At 40.3% G+C, this 16,952-nt stretch overlaps 1 protein-coding gene across 3 annotated transcripts in view; it reads right to left on the reverse strand.

The window, feature by feature from the left end:
• DNAJC6 (DnaJ heat shock protein family (Hsp40) member C6) overlaps window positions 1-16,952 on the reverse strand; it is a 167,591-nt gene that overhangs the window by 101,854 nt on the left and 48,785 nt on the right. Inside the window, exon 1 of one of the 3 annotated variants that reach the window (XM_040232665.1) lies at window positions 5,223-5,493. The exons of the other annotated variants lie outside the window; for them this stretch is intronic. Within the exon in view, the coding sequence (XP_040088599.1) occupies window positions 5,223-5,418 (196 nt within the window). The 5' untranslated portion in view covers window positions 5,419-5,493. Of the gene's footprint in view, window positions 1-5,222; window positions 5,494-16,952 lie in introns of those variants that run through there. 3 annotated transcript variants of the gene reach the window in all.

Here is a 16,952-nt window from a genome sequence, read left to right on the forward strand (position 1 = left end):
AGTCAGTCGTGGCCAACTCTTTTTGACCCTATGGACTGCAGCATGCCAGGCTTCCCTGTTCTTCACCATCTCCTGTAGTTTGCTCAAACTCATGTCCATCAAGTTGGTGATGCCACCCAACCATCTTGTCCTCTGTTGCCCCCTTCTTCTCCTGCCCTCAATCTTTCCCAGCATCAGAGTCTTTTCCAATGAGTTGGCTCTTTGCATCTGGTGGCCAAAGTATTGGGGCTACAGTTGACAAGATATTGTTCCATAAATTTATGAAGCTCTACCAATTATACTCTTTTTCAGTGTTATATCAGGATTTAATAACCCTTCTCCAGTACTCCTTTTGTTCTATCTCCTTTGTTTCCAGCATTTAAAAATTCCTTATATTTAATACAAAAGGAGACATTTGTCTTGTTTTACGAGGTTCAACGTGAAAAAAAACTACACTCATTTTAGCTCTCTCAGATACTTTTATTCCTTCTTATCTCAGGAAAGGAAGCAGATAGAGACATTTACTAATAAATTCTTCATTTCCAGTCTTACAGGCATTCCTCTATGGAATTTTACACAATATACTATAAGGAGAGCTTGTGTAACCTCAGGTAACTTGCTTAAGCTCTCTGTCCCTCAGTTTAACCAACTATAAGAGGAAAAGAACTATCATCCACCTTAAAGAATTCTTATGAGCGTTAAACAAGATATCATTTGCACAATGCTTAGCACAATGCCTGGATTACAATTGCTAAATTGTAGCTATTTTTATCATTAAGAGTTATTAAACAATTGTATATAAAGTATATGGCTACAACTTTGAATTTGTATTACAAATTATTACAATTTTAATCTTATATATGCATGCATTGTGGTGGTGGTGGTTTAGTTGCTAAGTCATGTCTGATTCTTGTGACCCCCTGGACTGTACCCACCAGGCTTCCCTGTCCATGGGATTTGCCAAATAAGAATAATGAAATAGGTTGCCATCTCCTTCTCCAATATGCACACATATATACACACAATGTATATATGTTTACATAAACTTTCAATAGGGATTATCTCTGGAGAGCCTATCCAAGAGGGGAGATGGTATATTTGTACATTTTTCATTTTTGCTCCTTTATGAAATTCTTTTTTAGTCAAGGGCATGGAAAACTTTTATAATAAAAACTGATGAAAAAAATCTTTGGAAGGAGATTGGATTTATTTTGAAATGTAGAAGGCAGAAAGGCTGAGTTTTGCCTAAAGAGAAAGGACTCTGTACCAAGGAGAACAGTCCAAAGGTACTGCCTCAGGAGGCAGTGAATGCTTCCTCACAGAAAGCGTACATCATAGGCTACGCGGATTCCCCTTCTAAGTCTATGAAACATAGCAGTCTCCAAGCATTTGAAATCTGACACAGATGCATCATTAAATGGTTATCCCAGAGTCACTCAAACTTTAGCCACAACTAAATAAGTTGGATGGATCAATTTTGCCTTCAACCTTCAAAACCCTTAAATGGGCAGGTATTCCTAAGTAAGTACTATCAGTACCTATATGTTGATGATATTTCAGTAATGAATTACGAAGTTATCCAAGTAAATACTTCATAAAGTTAAAGCCAGATTCAAATTGTGAATGCTGGGTTTAAACACTACCTAAAACAGTATTTGTTGAAAATAACTTCTATTTTCAAGGCAGATTCATACAAAGCAAGAAAACATTTTAGCATTCTTCATCATCCTTATACTTCATTAAATCATTGTAGCAATTCTCATTATCCTTATACTTTTAAATCCCATTAAAATCTGGATTTTAATTGGTCTGTTTTATGACTTATCATTATGAATTTTTTAAGTAAAGCCTAATATTGAAACATTTTTGTGGATTCTACTTTCCATGGAAGGTAAAATACACATAAGAGAAATATGGAGTTTCTGAGATAATGAATTGGGATAGCTGCAATGCCATTTGGGATATGAGAGGATGACGACCTTCGAATGACCATCTTTTAGAGAATAATTTAAATGAAGAGAAAGTGAGCCAGGACAGACAGAGAGCTCTGCAGAACAAACCCAGCAAGGAGACTGCTCTGGAATCTACCTGGAGTCTGTTAACTTAGAAAGTCATTACACTTCTCTGAACATCTATCAGTCTTTCATCTAAGAACAGAGGGGAAAATCAAAGTAGACAAGATTGCTTCCATTTCAACAATGATATTACACCTACATAGAAAGACAGCTTGGTTCAGTGGGGAAACACTTAGACCTTAGAGTCAGCAGACGTGAATCTAGCTGTCACTAACTTGCTATTTTACCTTGAGCAAGTCTCCTGCCATCTGTAAGAGTGTTTCCTCATCTCATAAATTGGAAGGGCACAGATAGAAAAAAGAAGAAAAACTGCAAAAGTATTCTTAGGCTGTTTCAAGTCTCAGACTTAAGCTCCATGGTCAGAACAACTATGATTATTCTCCTTTTGTAAATGGAGAACAAGTTTAAAGCATTTCTAGGTTTTCCATCTAGTAACAATAGTGCAGAGGTTTGATCCCAAGGCTCTAGGCATGGACACATGCTGCTTACCCTATCTAACAGAATTCTGGGGAAATAAAATAAGTGTCCAAGTGTTCTATTATAAATAGCTATAAAACTGTAAGGCATTATTAAGACTAAGCTTTACATTCTCTAAGGGATCTTGACATATTTTTTTCATTCTTAAACATTTTCATTAAAGCAAAAGCCCCATGAACCACCTATCCTACTCAGCATGTCAGTACAATCAGTTGAATAAATGGGCAAACTATTGCTAGTTTAGAAGTGATCCATAAGTTTAATTAAATACCTTAAACAAATGGATATATTTACACTGCACAAGGCCACTCTTTGAAAACCTTAGAAGCTAGGACTATAATTAGATAAACAGGTATAGTGTCCCTAGTAAATGAAACTTCCTACCCACTACAGGAAAGCCCATTCTCAGAGACCAGTCCCTCACCCAAACAGCATTCTCCTGAAATGAATGCTGAAAAAAAGCCACAGTATTCTCCTAGCCTAAAGTGGGTGGGTGGAAACCTAGCAACCTCTTCATATAGTGCTAGTTTGACCAAGTTGAACAATCAACTCCTAGCAATAGCACTTTAGAAATCACAGTATTCTTAATAAATATGGTTTTTCATTACAATAATTTATCAAAGCAATTCATTATTTTTCTCTAAAGCTATTGAAAAAGTCTGATTTCATAATGATAGGGAGGAAAAAATCCTCAAAAATCCAGAATTTAGCAGAATTTGGTAACTGTGTCCAAGTTACTGTCCCTATCGTAGGATAGCCCCCTAGAGGTCGGAGGTGTCTCATTTACTACTGCATTCCCTACAGCGCTTCCCTGGTGGCTCAAGTGGTAAAGTGTCTGTCTCCAATGAGGGAGACCTGGGCTTGATCCCTGGGTCAGGAAGATCCCCTGGAGAAGGCAATGGCAATACACTCCAGTACTCTTGCCTGGAAAATCCCATGGACAGAGGAGCCTGGTAGGCTACAGTCCATGGGTCACAAAGATGAGTGACTTCACTTTCACTTTCCTTTTCCCTACAGTGCTTACTTAGCACAGTGCCTAGCATATATACAACCAGGCTCAGAAAACACATGTAGAATTTATTCTAGAAGGTAATATACTTTAAAAAACAAATTCCAATTTTAAAATGAAAATCTCTATAAAAATTAAATTACTTGGAATTTCATATTTCATTTCCTTGAAGTGAGGCTCCTCTGTACGTTTTTGGAAATGTTCATTTTCATTGCATTTATCTGTTATATGGGCATTATGTTCCAAAAGAATTATAATAGCATCATTTAGAGTATGAATCTTTTTTAAGATTTAAAAGAGACTACATCCTGTCAAAATATGGTTTGTACCTTGATATAACACAGATTTGGAAAAACATAAATCAAATAAACATGTAAAACATCATACCAAAGCCCTTGAAACCATCAGTCCCTTAGGGATAATTTTAGCTTTAATTTAAAATTGTCCTGAGACAACATCCCATCAACACCTTATTTAACGTCAATAAGAACTTATATGGATAAAATTAGTTCTCAGCCTGGACACTTGAACACCTGTGGACAATATTTCATCACACTAATAGGATGAGGAAAATAGAAAATGGTAGCCCAAGAAGAGTCATTACACATTTAAAAGAAAAGAAGCTTTTTTTTTTTTTTTTTTGCAAAGTGCTGGAATTAAATTCAGTTTGGTTTCATTACCTCCCAAACAACTCAACACAAATCTTTCCTCCCAGAGTTCTCAGTTGTCCAGTATTAAAGTTACCAATACAGAAGAAACCAAAGAGCACCTCAATTATAAACTATCTTTACGTACACAATCGTCCTATTTTGGCTCCTTGAAAAGGTAAGCAAACCGCTCTAATAACAGTCCAGGTCAAATGTTGATATATTAAATAATTGTTCTACTATGGAAATCGCTAAAAGAGCAACTCCAAAAGAAAATCCAACTTGCTAAAACGCTTTTTAAAAGACGGCTGCAAGCCCAGATGCAAAGTTTAGGGGCATTTCCATCTTCTTTACATGTAGAGGTTCATGAAATATTAATACACTCACTGCAAAAGTATAAAGATAAACAAAATCAAAGCCAACAACAGATGAAAACATTTTCAATGTGCAAAACATAAAAGCTGTGCAAAAAGGCTCTAGATCCCAGGTAAAATTTGCTCAAGAAAGGTAACAGCATTAACCTTGGCACACAGCAGAGTAGAGAAGAGGCAGAGCTTTACTGAATTGTAAATAAGATCAGCATTGCAAGAATAATAATTGGAATAAATACCTTCAGCAGGCTGCAAAAGCAATCAACACACTCGGTCCTTCACCTCTCCCCCTCATCCAGCTGGGGAGTGAAAGCCGCTGCCGCTCCCCGCCTTCTTCCCAACCGCTCCTCGCGCCACCCCCTCCCCAATCCTGTCCACCCTTACCCTCCCCTTTCCCCTTCTCTCCCCGCCCCCCAGCTGATGTATCCAGCAGCCTAGAGAGATTAAGAGGCGCTCGCTACGGTCACCGGGCCTCCGGACTGATCTAACGTTTCCCAGCTCCCTGGACTAGAGAAATTAGAGACGCAACACCCTAGTGGTATTAGGTGCCTTCGCCTTCATCCTGTCCTCTCCCAAGCCCGGACAGGGTTGAGAGCCAGTGAACCGAGCCGCTACTGGAGGAGCCTGCAGAGTTCAGCGGGGCGCTGCCCTCCCGCGGCGCTACCTGAGCTGTCCATGGTGCTGGTGCGGTCCTGAGGCTGCCGGGCGGGACTCCGCGCCGCTGCCGCCCCGGCGTTCACTCTCTGTTTGCCGCCTCCCCCGCCGCTCCCCGCACTTAGGTCCCCGTTACTGTCCACCAGCTGCAACGATTCATAACCATCGTTGCTGGTCTTTTTCCGGTAGCTCCCGAGGAGGCTCATGAGCAAGCCCAGAGAAGAGGGGGGGGGGTGGAAATCAACCTGAGGAGACGAAGGGGGAGGTGGAAGGTGGAAAGGGCTAAAGGAGGAATTTTTTTTTTAAGGGGGGGAAAAAAATTAAGTGCCCCTCATGACGCAAATAGGAGGGAAAGGGGGAGCGGCCGGCGAAGAGGAGCTTTGCGGGGCCCGGCGAAGCCACCGCCCTGGGCAGAGCGCGGCTCTGGGCGCCGGGCGCGAGGGCGCAGGGGAGGGGGGACGCGGGCGGGCAGGCGGGTGCGCGCGTCCCTGGTGCAGCCGCGGTGGAGCCGCCGGCCCTGCCGAGCTCCCGACCCAGGCCAGCCACCCTCTGTCTGGGGAGTGCCCGGAAGCAGTCCTATAGGTGTCGCCGCGTCGCCCCGCGCCGCGCGGCAGGGCAACTCCAAGCGCGCCTGGCCTGCGGGGAGGGAAGGAAAGAGAGAGTAAGGGAGGGGAGATTCTCGGGGATGGGGGTGTTGAAGGCGGAAAATGGGGCGGGGTGGGAGGGGGAAGGGACTACTACGACTAGAGAGGAGGGTGTTTTCGCGCACGTGAGGTGAAGAAAGGGGCTGGGTGTCTCTGCCTGGTAAGCTTTGGGGACGAGAGGTTCTTTTGGTAAGATCCAGACACGCCCATTTTGTATAACTTAACCTATATTTGCTGGAAGATTCGGCGAGTCAAAGCCACCCCAACAGTTGCCCTCCGGGAGGACTGACTTTAACTCAACTGAACAGAAAAAGAACGCGTGTTATGCCAGGATAGAAAGAAACAGCAGTATTTTGCACATTTCCCGGAATGGGTAAAATCCCTAAGTGAGACAGCAAAGACCTGGCTATTCTAACGCTAGGAGGCAGTTACAGCCTATTCCACCTAGGGAGGAGATGTGACTGTTTAGTAACTCTTTGTTGAACGAAAATATTGGCGGGGTGAGGAGGAGAGGGGACAAGGTTCAATCAGGTGCAGTTTCAGTTCTGACATCATTTACCTTGGGACCTGGAGCAAGGTCTGTATCACTCAGCTATCTTGAGAGGATGGGTGGGAAGAGAGCTAGACAAGGATTTTGTTCCTAGTCTCTAGCTCCTCCCCCTTTTTTCTCTCATAATGCTGAACACAAAGGGCAGTCACTAATTAACCAGAGGAGAAATTATCAAGAAGCTAATGAAGCCTAAGAGTCAGGGCTCAATTTTTGGAGAAGACCCTTTCAAGACTAATGCACCTAATTTTATATCTGCGATTTTGTTTTCTTATTCTTAAACAGGGCCTCAACATTATATGTTTCAAGCCTTATGAAACTAAGGCTTAACTCTGTTAAGTCCCAAAATGCAATTACCAAATGCTCACTTTCACCTGAAATAAGATTGCAGAAGTAGCCCCTTCAGTTCAGGTGAAGACCAGGTGAAAATCTTGGCTTAAAATTATTTTTCCCTATTAAGATTTGGGATTCCTGAGGTGTTTTCAAGTCATCTGATGGACTTTCATCACAAAACAACAAGAAAAAAGTACATGCGTGTAAAATTTGCTTAACCCCATACACAAACCTAAATTTGCCATCTCACTTTTCATGACTTTCTCTTGGTGTTGTTATTTTGGTATCTTTTAAGAACACAAAGTTAAACTGTAGCGTCTAAGAGACTTCAGTCTAAATTATTTGGGATCCAAGGAGTTTCCTGGGAGCTCTAGCTCTATACATGTCTACATAAAATAAATTAATTGGATTGAAACAAATCTCCCTCTTCAAAGATTACTCAAATGCAAATTCTTGTAGGAAGGGGATAAATCAGTAAAAGCCAAGAGTGTTTGCTGTCTTCTAGATCCTTCCAGTCCCTCTGGGAAAAGGTAAATTATCTGCCCAGTTGCTTTCCTAACTGCATTATCTGATGAACATGTGTTCTTACCCAAATCACAAATCACAGTTAATGCTCATTTACAGGATCAATTTGAGTGGTGGCAGTTAAAACTGTAATAAAATTTACACGCAAATTTTATACTTTCAATTTTCCCAATCTGTCAGTTTGACATTATTTTAGATACTTGACTAGTACTCCCTAAAGTCTAGGAAGTAAATCTTTCCCAATAACATTTTAGATCATCTTTTTCTGCACCCTTCCTCATCTTTTAATTTATTACTGACCCACAGGGAGAAGAAAATACTTAGTATCTGTCATGTGCCTTGACGAATTCTGGATTTATACCCTGGATTAACAGAATTTAGAAAACATCATTTTGAAAAGTTAGAATTATTATTTTCATAAAAAAGCACTCAGTTATTTTCACTCAACTTTTCAAAGTTGCAGATATATGGCTGGAATAAATTATAAACACATGCCTTGTATTTTGTGATTTCTATTTCAACACTTTGTAAATTTAAAGAAAAACATGAATGGGATACAGGAGCCATTTTATTTTTATATGTACACTTAATTTAATGTAATTACAACCAATCAGAATAGTTATTAATAAATAGCCTACAAAATTCTGAATATAAAGAACATAATAAGGCAGGAAAATACAGTAACTAGATTAATTTACAACAGCCTAAAAGTTAGTTTAGGGCTTAAATTGGAATACACACAAATTTCATCACTAAAATTTTCTTTACTATCCTAAAGATCAAATTCACAAAGAGTTCACAAATGCATAAAGATACCACTGTATTCTATAAAATAAAGCATAATAAAAGTACCATCGTTATACAGTTGAATTAAGAATTAAATTAGTACCTAACACATATAGAGAAAGTTTTTAACAAATGTTCTCTATTATTGCTCTTAGTGATATGGCTTGGACACAATTCTATCCTTAGTGCTAATAGTCTAACTTCCTCTCATGATAGGAGCTCAGTAAAGGCTAAGTATTATTTTCTCCAGGACTATATTCATGGAAACTTGTCTATGTGATTTTGAATGCAGGCTTGGGCTTAAGGAAGAAAGGTGGTACTGGTAAAATTCAAGGTGAACATTTACAGTCAAACTCTGTTTTTCCAAGGTGAAGATTGTTTCATAATTTATTTTATCTCAAGAATATCACACTGTTCACAATAGCCAAAACATGGAAACTTAAATGTCCATCAGCAGATGAGTGGATAAAGATGTAGTGCATATATACAATGGAATATTACTCAGCCATAAGAAAATAACAAAGCAATGCCATTTGCAGCAACACAGGGGCAACTAAAGATTATTATACTGAGTCAGAAAGGAAAAACAAATACTATACGCCATCACTTGCATGTACAATCTAAAATATGGCACAAGTGAACCTATCTACAAAACAAACAGACTCACAGAAGTAGAGAACAGACAGGCATGGGGGAAGGAGAGGGACGGACTGGGAGTCTGGGGTTGGCAACTGCATACTATTACATTTAGAATGGATAAACTACAAGGTCCTAGTGTATACCACAGAGAACTAGATTCAGTATCATGTGATGTCATAATGGGAAAGAATATAAAAAAGAATGTTTATATGTACATAATTGAGTCACTTTGCTGGACAGCAGAGACTGGCATAACACTGTAAATCAACTATACTTCAATAAAAATACATTTAAAAAAGAAGAAAAGAATATCACATCCCACATGGGGCAGAGCCAAAGGATTAGATGCCCTCTTTGGGAGAGAGTTCTCTTTGCCTTTTCTGTTGCTGACTTCAGTCAGTTTTATTAACTTGACGAAGATTATCCACACTGAGGAATGTTTGAGAGGCAGGCTCCATTCTTCATCATCCCCTCCATCCCCCAAATGCTCTCCTAACACAACAGATGTCACACAACTTTTGTGTGATACAACCTATCTGGGATTATGATCTATACCAAGAACTAGAAAATCTGTTTCCAGGAACTAGAAAACATTGGTTATGACTGAGATTCTAGCACCATATTTCCCAGGACTGAATCCTAGTTCCATGGACTATTAGCTCTATAACCTTGAGCAAGTTACTTATTCTCTCTGCCTCACTTTTCTCATCTATAAAATGAGAATAATAGTGTCATCATCATAAAATTGTAGTGATAAATAAATTAGTACATAACACATAGTAAGAGCTTAGCAAATACCATTATCAGTATCATCGATGTATTTTTATATTTGTAAGTCATTTTTTTCAAAAACATAATTTCCTATCTGTAAAATTAAGTTAAAATAGGTCTTGCAGACTTAACAGATTGTCATTATGATTTATGATAATATAAAAGCATTATGTATAATGTGAAGTGATTCTTCTGCCTTGAGTCTTTAGATAAGTTAATGCATATCTATCCTGTTAGATTTTAGACTCCTTAAACAAAAACATCCATATTTTGCTCATGTCTGTACCCCCATGACACCAAAGATAATTTCATACTCATTAGATATTAATAAAGTATCTGCTGAATTTTAAAACTAGTGAATAAATAAAAATGTATTATTATCACCTAGCCTAGTGATTTTTTAAACTATATATTGTGGCCTACTAGTGGACTATGACGGAGAAGGCAATGGCAACCCACTCCAGTACTCTTGCCTGGAAAATCCCATGGATGGAGAAGCCTGGTAGGCTGCAGTCCATGGGGTCGCTAGGAGTCGGACATGACTGAAGTGACTTAGCAGCAGCAGCAGCAGTGGACTATGAAATAAACTTAGCAATTCACGACTATTATTTTCATAAAAGTGAAATAGGTTGGAAAACATCAGTTTTTAGCACATGGTAAGATGTTATTTTTTTGAAATATTGTTTTGGGCTTATAGAGCAAAACCTCCAGTATTGAGACTGGTGAATTCCCAACTGTGACTGTCCTACACATTGTGATATCTGAATTCACCTGGATAATCAGACAACAAAGAATTCTAGCTAACCAAACTGTATCTGAGGGCAGAGCTTCTGCCTTCTGTTTAAAGATGTATTATGATTTGGTTTCTGAAATAAACTTCTTCAATATTCGATTCAACTAACATAAATCAATGAACAGCACTAAAACTTTCTTTGGCAGCATGCCTCAGCTACATGACTCAATCATCTTCGTAGTGAACATGGCCAACGGATACAAACAGTGCAAGGCATTCAAACTGGGGACCAGGAGGCCACATTTAGCCCCAAATGTTTTGTTTGTCCTGTTGTTTAAAAAAAAATTCAGCTTAGATGCCTTTACAAAAGATACACAGATTCTAGCTGGAGTGCGGCTGTTGACCACCACCTCCCAGTGTATGATCCCCAGCCTGCCCGACTCTTCCCCACTGACAGCCCTGTGGGCAGATATATTTGAGACCTGTCATGCAGCAGCACACCTGGAAGATTAACATTAAGAGGGATGCTAAGGTCACATCTTCAAGCCACAGTCCAGAATAAAAAGCAACAGACTGGGAATTCTCTTCCAACTCTGTAACTATCTGACTTTGTAATGAATTGATAGCATCACCAACTCAGTGGACATGGATTTGAGAAAACCCCGGGAGATAGTGGAGGACAGAGGAACCCGGCATGCTGCATCCATGGGGTCACAGAATCAGACAGGACTTAGGGACTGAACAACAACAACCAATTGTGGGTCAGCAGAGAGGCCTTGGTTGCTTCCCCTTCTCCCAGCAGTAAAATGAAGGTGCTGAATTACAAAAGACTCTCTCTAGTTCTTAAATGTTCCTGTTTTTCTCAACACTTGGGTTGTCATTTCCTTCTTTCTCCTCCAAATGAAGCCCAGAGGGAAAAACCATGGCCACTGAAATGTTCCAGTTGCCAAGTCCCATTTAATTAAGGTTTTACCATAGAATGCATCCATAAATAGTGGCAGCTGTCAAGAGCTACACTTAGAGCAATACACAAGAGAAAAGAGGAAGTATGCTGGGAAAAAAAGTATGCTGAGAAGAAAATCTCAATTGTCCCCGTGAAATTATTCAGGAATGAGGTGGTCTGTTCTTGGTGCTTGGTGGAGTGCTGGAGCTCCTAGAAAATACGAGAATTTTTCCAGGCATGGCATATTTTTAAAGATAACTCAATACCCTAAGGCCTGTGCCTCCTTGAAGCTCTAGTCTAGTCCTAATAAAAATAACCGCCATTGATTACCTGTGCTGCTATGCTGTGGTCAGTCACTCAGTCGTGTCTGACTCTTTGAGACCCTATGTTCTGCAGCCCACCAGGCTCCTGAGTCCAAGGGATTTTCCAGGCAAGAATCCTGAGTGGGTTGCCATCTTCTCCTCTAGAGGGTCTTCCCAACCCAGGAATCTAACCTGCATTTCCTCTGTCTTTCCGTCTCCCGCACTGGCAGGCAGATTCATTACCACTGAGCCACCAGGAAGCTCCATTGATTACTTACCATTTGCCATTTATCTAACCCACCTTAACTCTCAGCTTCCCAGCATCCCTGCAAAGGTGTTATCCTTATTTTCAGGCAAGCCTGGCAATGGTAAAAAAAACTTGCCAAAACTCACACAGCTAGCTACTGATTGAGATTAAAATTCATCAAGAAGAATCATGCTTTGGCCCCTGCTCTAGTCAAGGCTGACTCATTGGAAAAGTCCCTGATGCTGGGAAAGACTGAGGGCAGGAGAAGAGGGCATCAGAGGATGAGATGGCTGGACGGCATCACTGATGCAGTGGACACGAACTTGGGCAAATTTCGGGAGATGGTGAGGGACAGAGAGGCCTGGCATGCTGCAGTCCATGGGTTCACAAAGAGTCAGACAAGCCTGGGCAACTGAACAACAACAACCAGTCAGAAGAGGTAATTTTAGAGGTCAAAGTGAAAGCTGGAAGACATTTAGGTCATTTCTTGGCTCTGACCTGCTTTACAAAGTGTGGTCAGTGAAAATGGTTTGGGCACCTTATCGAGTCACTCCTGCTTTACGACCCTCACAGCAGGTTCTGCTTAATGAAACCTGAAAGGTTTTAATTAATGTGTCTTCACAACAAGCAAGCTTGTTTTGTAACCATCTGAGTTAGAAGACATTTTATGTTGTGTTCCTGAAAATTGGTATGTGGCTATTGTTTGGCCTAGTCTTAAACCACTAGAAAGAAGGAAAAAGAAAATGCTTTGTTTTCATTAAAAGCAAGCTCCTTGCTTTAAAAGAAGCTTGACTTTCATTGTGTTCACACATATGTATGTGTATACGTATATGTGTATGCAGATTAAAGAGACATCACGTATGGTTGAAAACCACTAGTTTTGGGAGAAAAAAATACTATGGGGAAATACAAACTATGTTTGAGTCCTAGAGTTGCCACAACAAGTTTTCCTCAGTCTGCTGACCACTCATAGCCATACTCCCTTTCTATGAAGTGGACCACTCACCCTTTCTCACAGGAAAAAAAATAAAATGAAATAAGGCACATAAAAGCATACAATAAACACAAAAACCCTACTTATCAAATCTATGAAATCATCCAGCTTAAGTTGCAGCATTAAAATATATTTATCACTGGTGAAGTATGACACAAAATATACTATCAATTTAGGATGCTTTGAGGTTTTATAAATGTATTTTTAAACAGTTTTAGAATTGATGAAACAAATACTATTATTTGACTATAAGTTAGTCTAAGAATACTATTTATCAATTTATAATTGAGCAACTCTGGTAGGTAAAGACAATATTCACCGTGTTTTGCCAGGTCTAGCACATTGCCTACCAAGTAGTACATGCTTAATAAGAATTTGCTAACTGAATGAAGGAAAATGCAAAAAATGGTTTGGGAGGCCATCTTTAACTTATAGGAAAATTCACCAAAGGTTCTCCTTTAGTAAGCTCACTGAAAATATAGTTCCACTAGCTAACATTCAACTTACCCTTGACTTTGCAAGGACATGGTCATGGTATAATAATGTTACACACTCATTACCATTTCAAGAGTAATTCATGGAAGCACCAGCCCCTTTTATCTGTCACTTTACAAGCTGGAAAACTTCAGCTTCCTGGACAGACCCTGACAGACTACCAAGAGCTGGCCCTGTGATCAGTTACTCTCATTCTTGGGGAAAACAGACTGAAAAATTCTGTGTAGTAAAGAGTTCCCCAAAGTCAGGTGAAAATCTACACTGAAGTAAACCCATGAACCAGTGAAGTTGCTTAGTTGTGTCCAACTCTTCGTGATCCCATGGACTGTAGCCTACCAGGCTCCTCCATCCATGGAATTTTCCAGGCAAGAATACTGGAGTGGGTTGCCATTTCCTTCTCCAGGGGATCTTCCCAACCCAGGGATCAAACCCAGGTCTCCTGCATTGCAGGCAGATGCTTTACCATCTGAACTACCAGGGAAGCTACACTGAAGTTAAAGTTTCCCTAAATCCTAGATATCCCCATATTTGGCTCTGAGCTCATTATATATGATATGATGCTCAAGATCATTGAAATATGGAGACTTATTCTTTGTAATCCCATTGTGCCTAAAGGTTCTTGGCCCTGGAGGATGTGGCAAATCCTCTGTGGTGGCGAAGCGGAAGGCAGTGACCACAGAAGGCGCAGAGAAAGCCCATTCTCGGGGTGCTGAGTCTCCAGGCAGGATCTCCTGGGCACCCGACCACTGCTGCCCACTTGACCAAATCTACCTGGAGGGAAAGAACTAGCATTTCCTAAGCTCTAAATTAAGTGCCTGGGTTTCTTCATTTATTTACCCATTTAAATGTGAAAGGCCTTTTGATAAGAATTACCATGTCCATTTAATACCCAAGGAGACCAGAGCTCTGAAATGCAGCTGAGTAAGAGCTAAGCAGTGATTGCGAGTAGTCCTCAATATTCATATCCTCTTCTATGCTAACAGAACCCCTGAGCTTCAGCTGGTCACAGGGTTACAGAGATTTATAAAGAATATATTTCTCAGTCTTCTTTCATGTCTTGGGCCTGCCACATGCAAGTTTTCTATAATCTACTAGGTATGTACATGGGACTAAGTAAAGGTCATTATAATATAGGCAGAAATGATGTGTGTAATTTCTGGTATTTATCCTTAAAAAGGAAGATTGATGGTATGCCCTTCTTCCATTCCTTTTCCTTTTCTTCTGGATGGAATATGGCTTTCCAGTAGGTATCTTGGACCATGAAGTGACCTTGAGGATGGAAGACTTTCACAGGGAAACAACAGGATAGAAGGACTGTGATCGCCAGAGAACCACGGTAGCCTGGAGCGATTTTCTCTAGACTTCTTCAAGGTGAGAAAGAAACTATTATAAGTGATTGATATTTTGGTTTTTTCTGTTATGTGCATCCAAACCTAATCCTCACTGGGATACCAACTACAACCTAACCACTGGATTTCAATTTTTATTTATCATAACATTTACTGGGAATTACATAAAATTAGTGTGATCATGGACAAATCATATAACCTCTTTATGCCTCAATTCCTAGTCTGCATAATAGTGGCACTGAACTAAGGATAGCTATTAAAATTCTATGATATAAAAAACACAGAGAGCTTGATACAGTGCCTAGCATACAGTCAGAGTTCAATGAACATAGTTACCTATTTTATTTTTGTCATTGTCCTTCAAGTGATAATTTCACTGAGACTATTATGTTGTTGTTGCCGTTCAGTTGCTAAGTCATGTCCACCTCTTTGCAACCCCATGAACTGCAGCACTCCAGGCTTCCCTGTCTTTCACTATCACCTGGAGTTTGCTGTAAGTCATGTGCATTGAGTCGGTGATGCCATTCAACCATCTCATCCTCTGTCACCCTCTTCTCCTCCGGCCCTCAATCTTTCCCAGCATCAGGGTCGTTTTCAATGAGTCGGCTCTTCACATCAGGTGGCCAAAGTATTGGAGCTTGGAGTCTATTACGCCTGACTTCAAAATGAGTAACCTCTCCACCTCACCCTGCTATCCAGAGACTGCCTTCCTGGGTAGATCAAGCGCAGAGCAGCAGAGCCCTTGCCTATGTCATCAACAAAATCCCTAAAAGAGTCACCCCTGTCCTTAGAGTATAATTCTCTTGCTTTGATCGCCTACACAAACTCAATGCAGTCTGGAATATTTTAAGCCACCAAAGTTGATACAAAACTTAAAGCAAATTGTCAGTGTTTATGACACAGCAGTTCTGAGTCTATTTATTTCAATATGGCCAAAATGAGAGTCTGACTCTTTCTCCATTTGTGCTAAAAGTAAATAAAGAACTTGAGTAATAAATTGGAGCACTTTTATATTGTTATTGTATCTTTAATTTCCTGTTATGAAATTTTTCAAACATATACAAAATTAAATTATATTATATAATAATTAAATTATATAATGGACCTTTGATACCCATCATTCAACATTTACAATAACTAAGTCACAACCAACAATGTTTTAAATGTATAAACCCCTAATTTAAGCAAATTCCAGATTTCATCAGCAAATATCATTTTATCAGTAGATATCTCAGTATGTAGCACTTTGATTTTTGGAGAACAACTATCAGATTTCATCTGTAGTAGAAATAGGGGAAGGTGCCATTCCATCTGTCTGCTAAGAGGCTAAAGTCCACTAGTTCCCTCTCAGGAGACTGACAGAGGAATCTGCACAACCTTTCCGTTTCCTTATTTCTCAGTGGTAATGATGTTATTCATTCAGCTTTCTGCCTGCCCTCTCACCCACCCCTATTCCCACAAAATCACCCCTTTAAGCACTAGTTGTAATTTCACTACCCAAGAGTTCTAAAAGTCAGCACAGAATTAAGTTTTTTCATAACAGCTGAAATTTTTATAATATTAAACTTAGAAGGAGCTGTAAAGGGGAGACTATCCATTTCAATTTAGACATAAGAAAACTGAAAAAGAGGAGTGAACTGATTCATATTAGAGCTTTCTAAAATGCAGATCCAATTATGTGACTCAGATGCTTAAAAACTATCCAAGGATTTCCCACTGTCCTCAGTCTAAGATATTCAGCACAATGGAACCTCCACATTCCAATACCAGCTACTTCCCTCTGGAGATAAGCATCACCATTTCCACTTTCCCCATCCTCTAAGTCCAGACACTGAGCTTCTTTAAGAAAACCCGCCTGAGTCACCAGCTACATGTGGCTTGGAGCATGTGAAATATGGCAATTATGACTAAGGAGCTAAGTTTCAAATTTAATTTAAAATCATTTACATTTAAAAATCTGTATTGACTAGGGCTTTCCTGGTGCCTCAGACAGTAAAGCATCCGCCTGCAATGCAGGAGACCTGGGATCAATCCCTGGGTTGGAAAACTCCCTGGATAAGGGCATGGCAACAAATCCCCATGGACAGAGGGGCCTGGCAGGCTACAGTCCATGGGGTAGCAAAGAGTCGGACACAACTGAGTGACTAAGCACACATGTGACTGCTGCTGCTGCTAAGTCGCTTCAGTCGTGTCCGACTCTGTGTGACCCCGTAGACGGCAGCCCACTAGGCTCCCCCGTCCCTGGGATTCTCCAGGCAAGAACGCTGCAGTGGGTTGCCATTTCCTTCTCCAACGCATGAAAGTGGAAAGTCAAAGTGAAGTCGCTCAGTCATGTCCGACTCTTAGCGACCCCATGGACTGCAGCCCACCAGGCTCCTCCGTCCATGGGATTTTCCGGTCAAGAGTACTGGAGTGGGGTGCCATTGACTGAC

This window comes from Oryx dammah, unplaced genomic scaffold, assembly GCF_014754425.2.
Source record: "Oryx dammah isolate SB20612 unplaced genomic scaffold, SCBI_Odam_1.1 HiC_scaffold_28, whole genome shotgun sequence".
NCBI lineage: Eukaryota > Metazoa > Chordata > Mammalia > Artiodactyla > Bovidae > Oryx > Oryx dammah.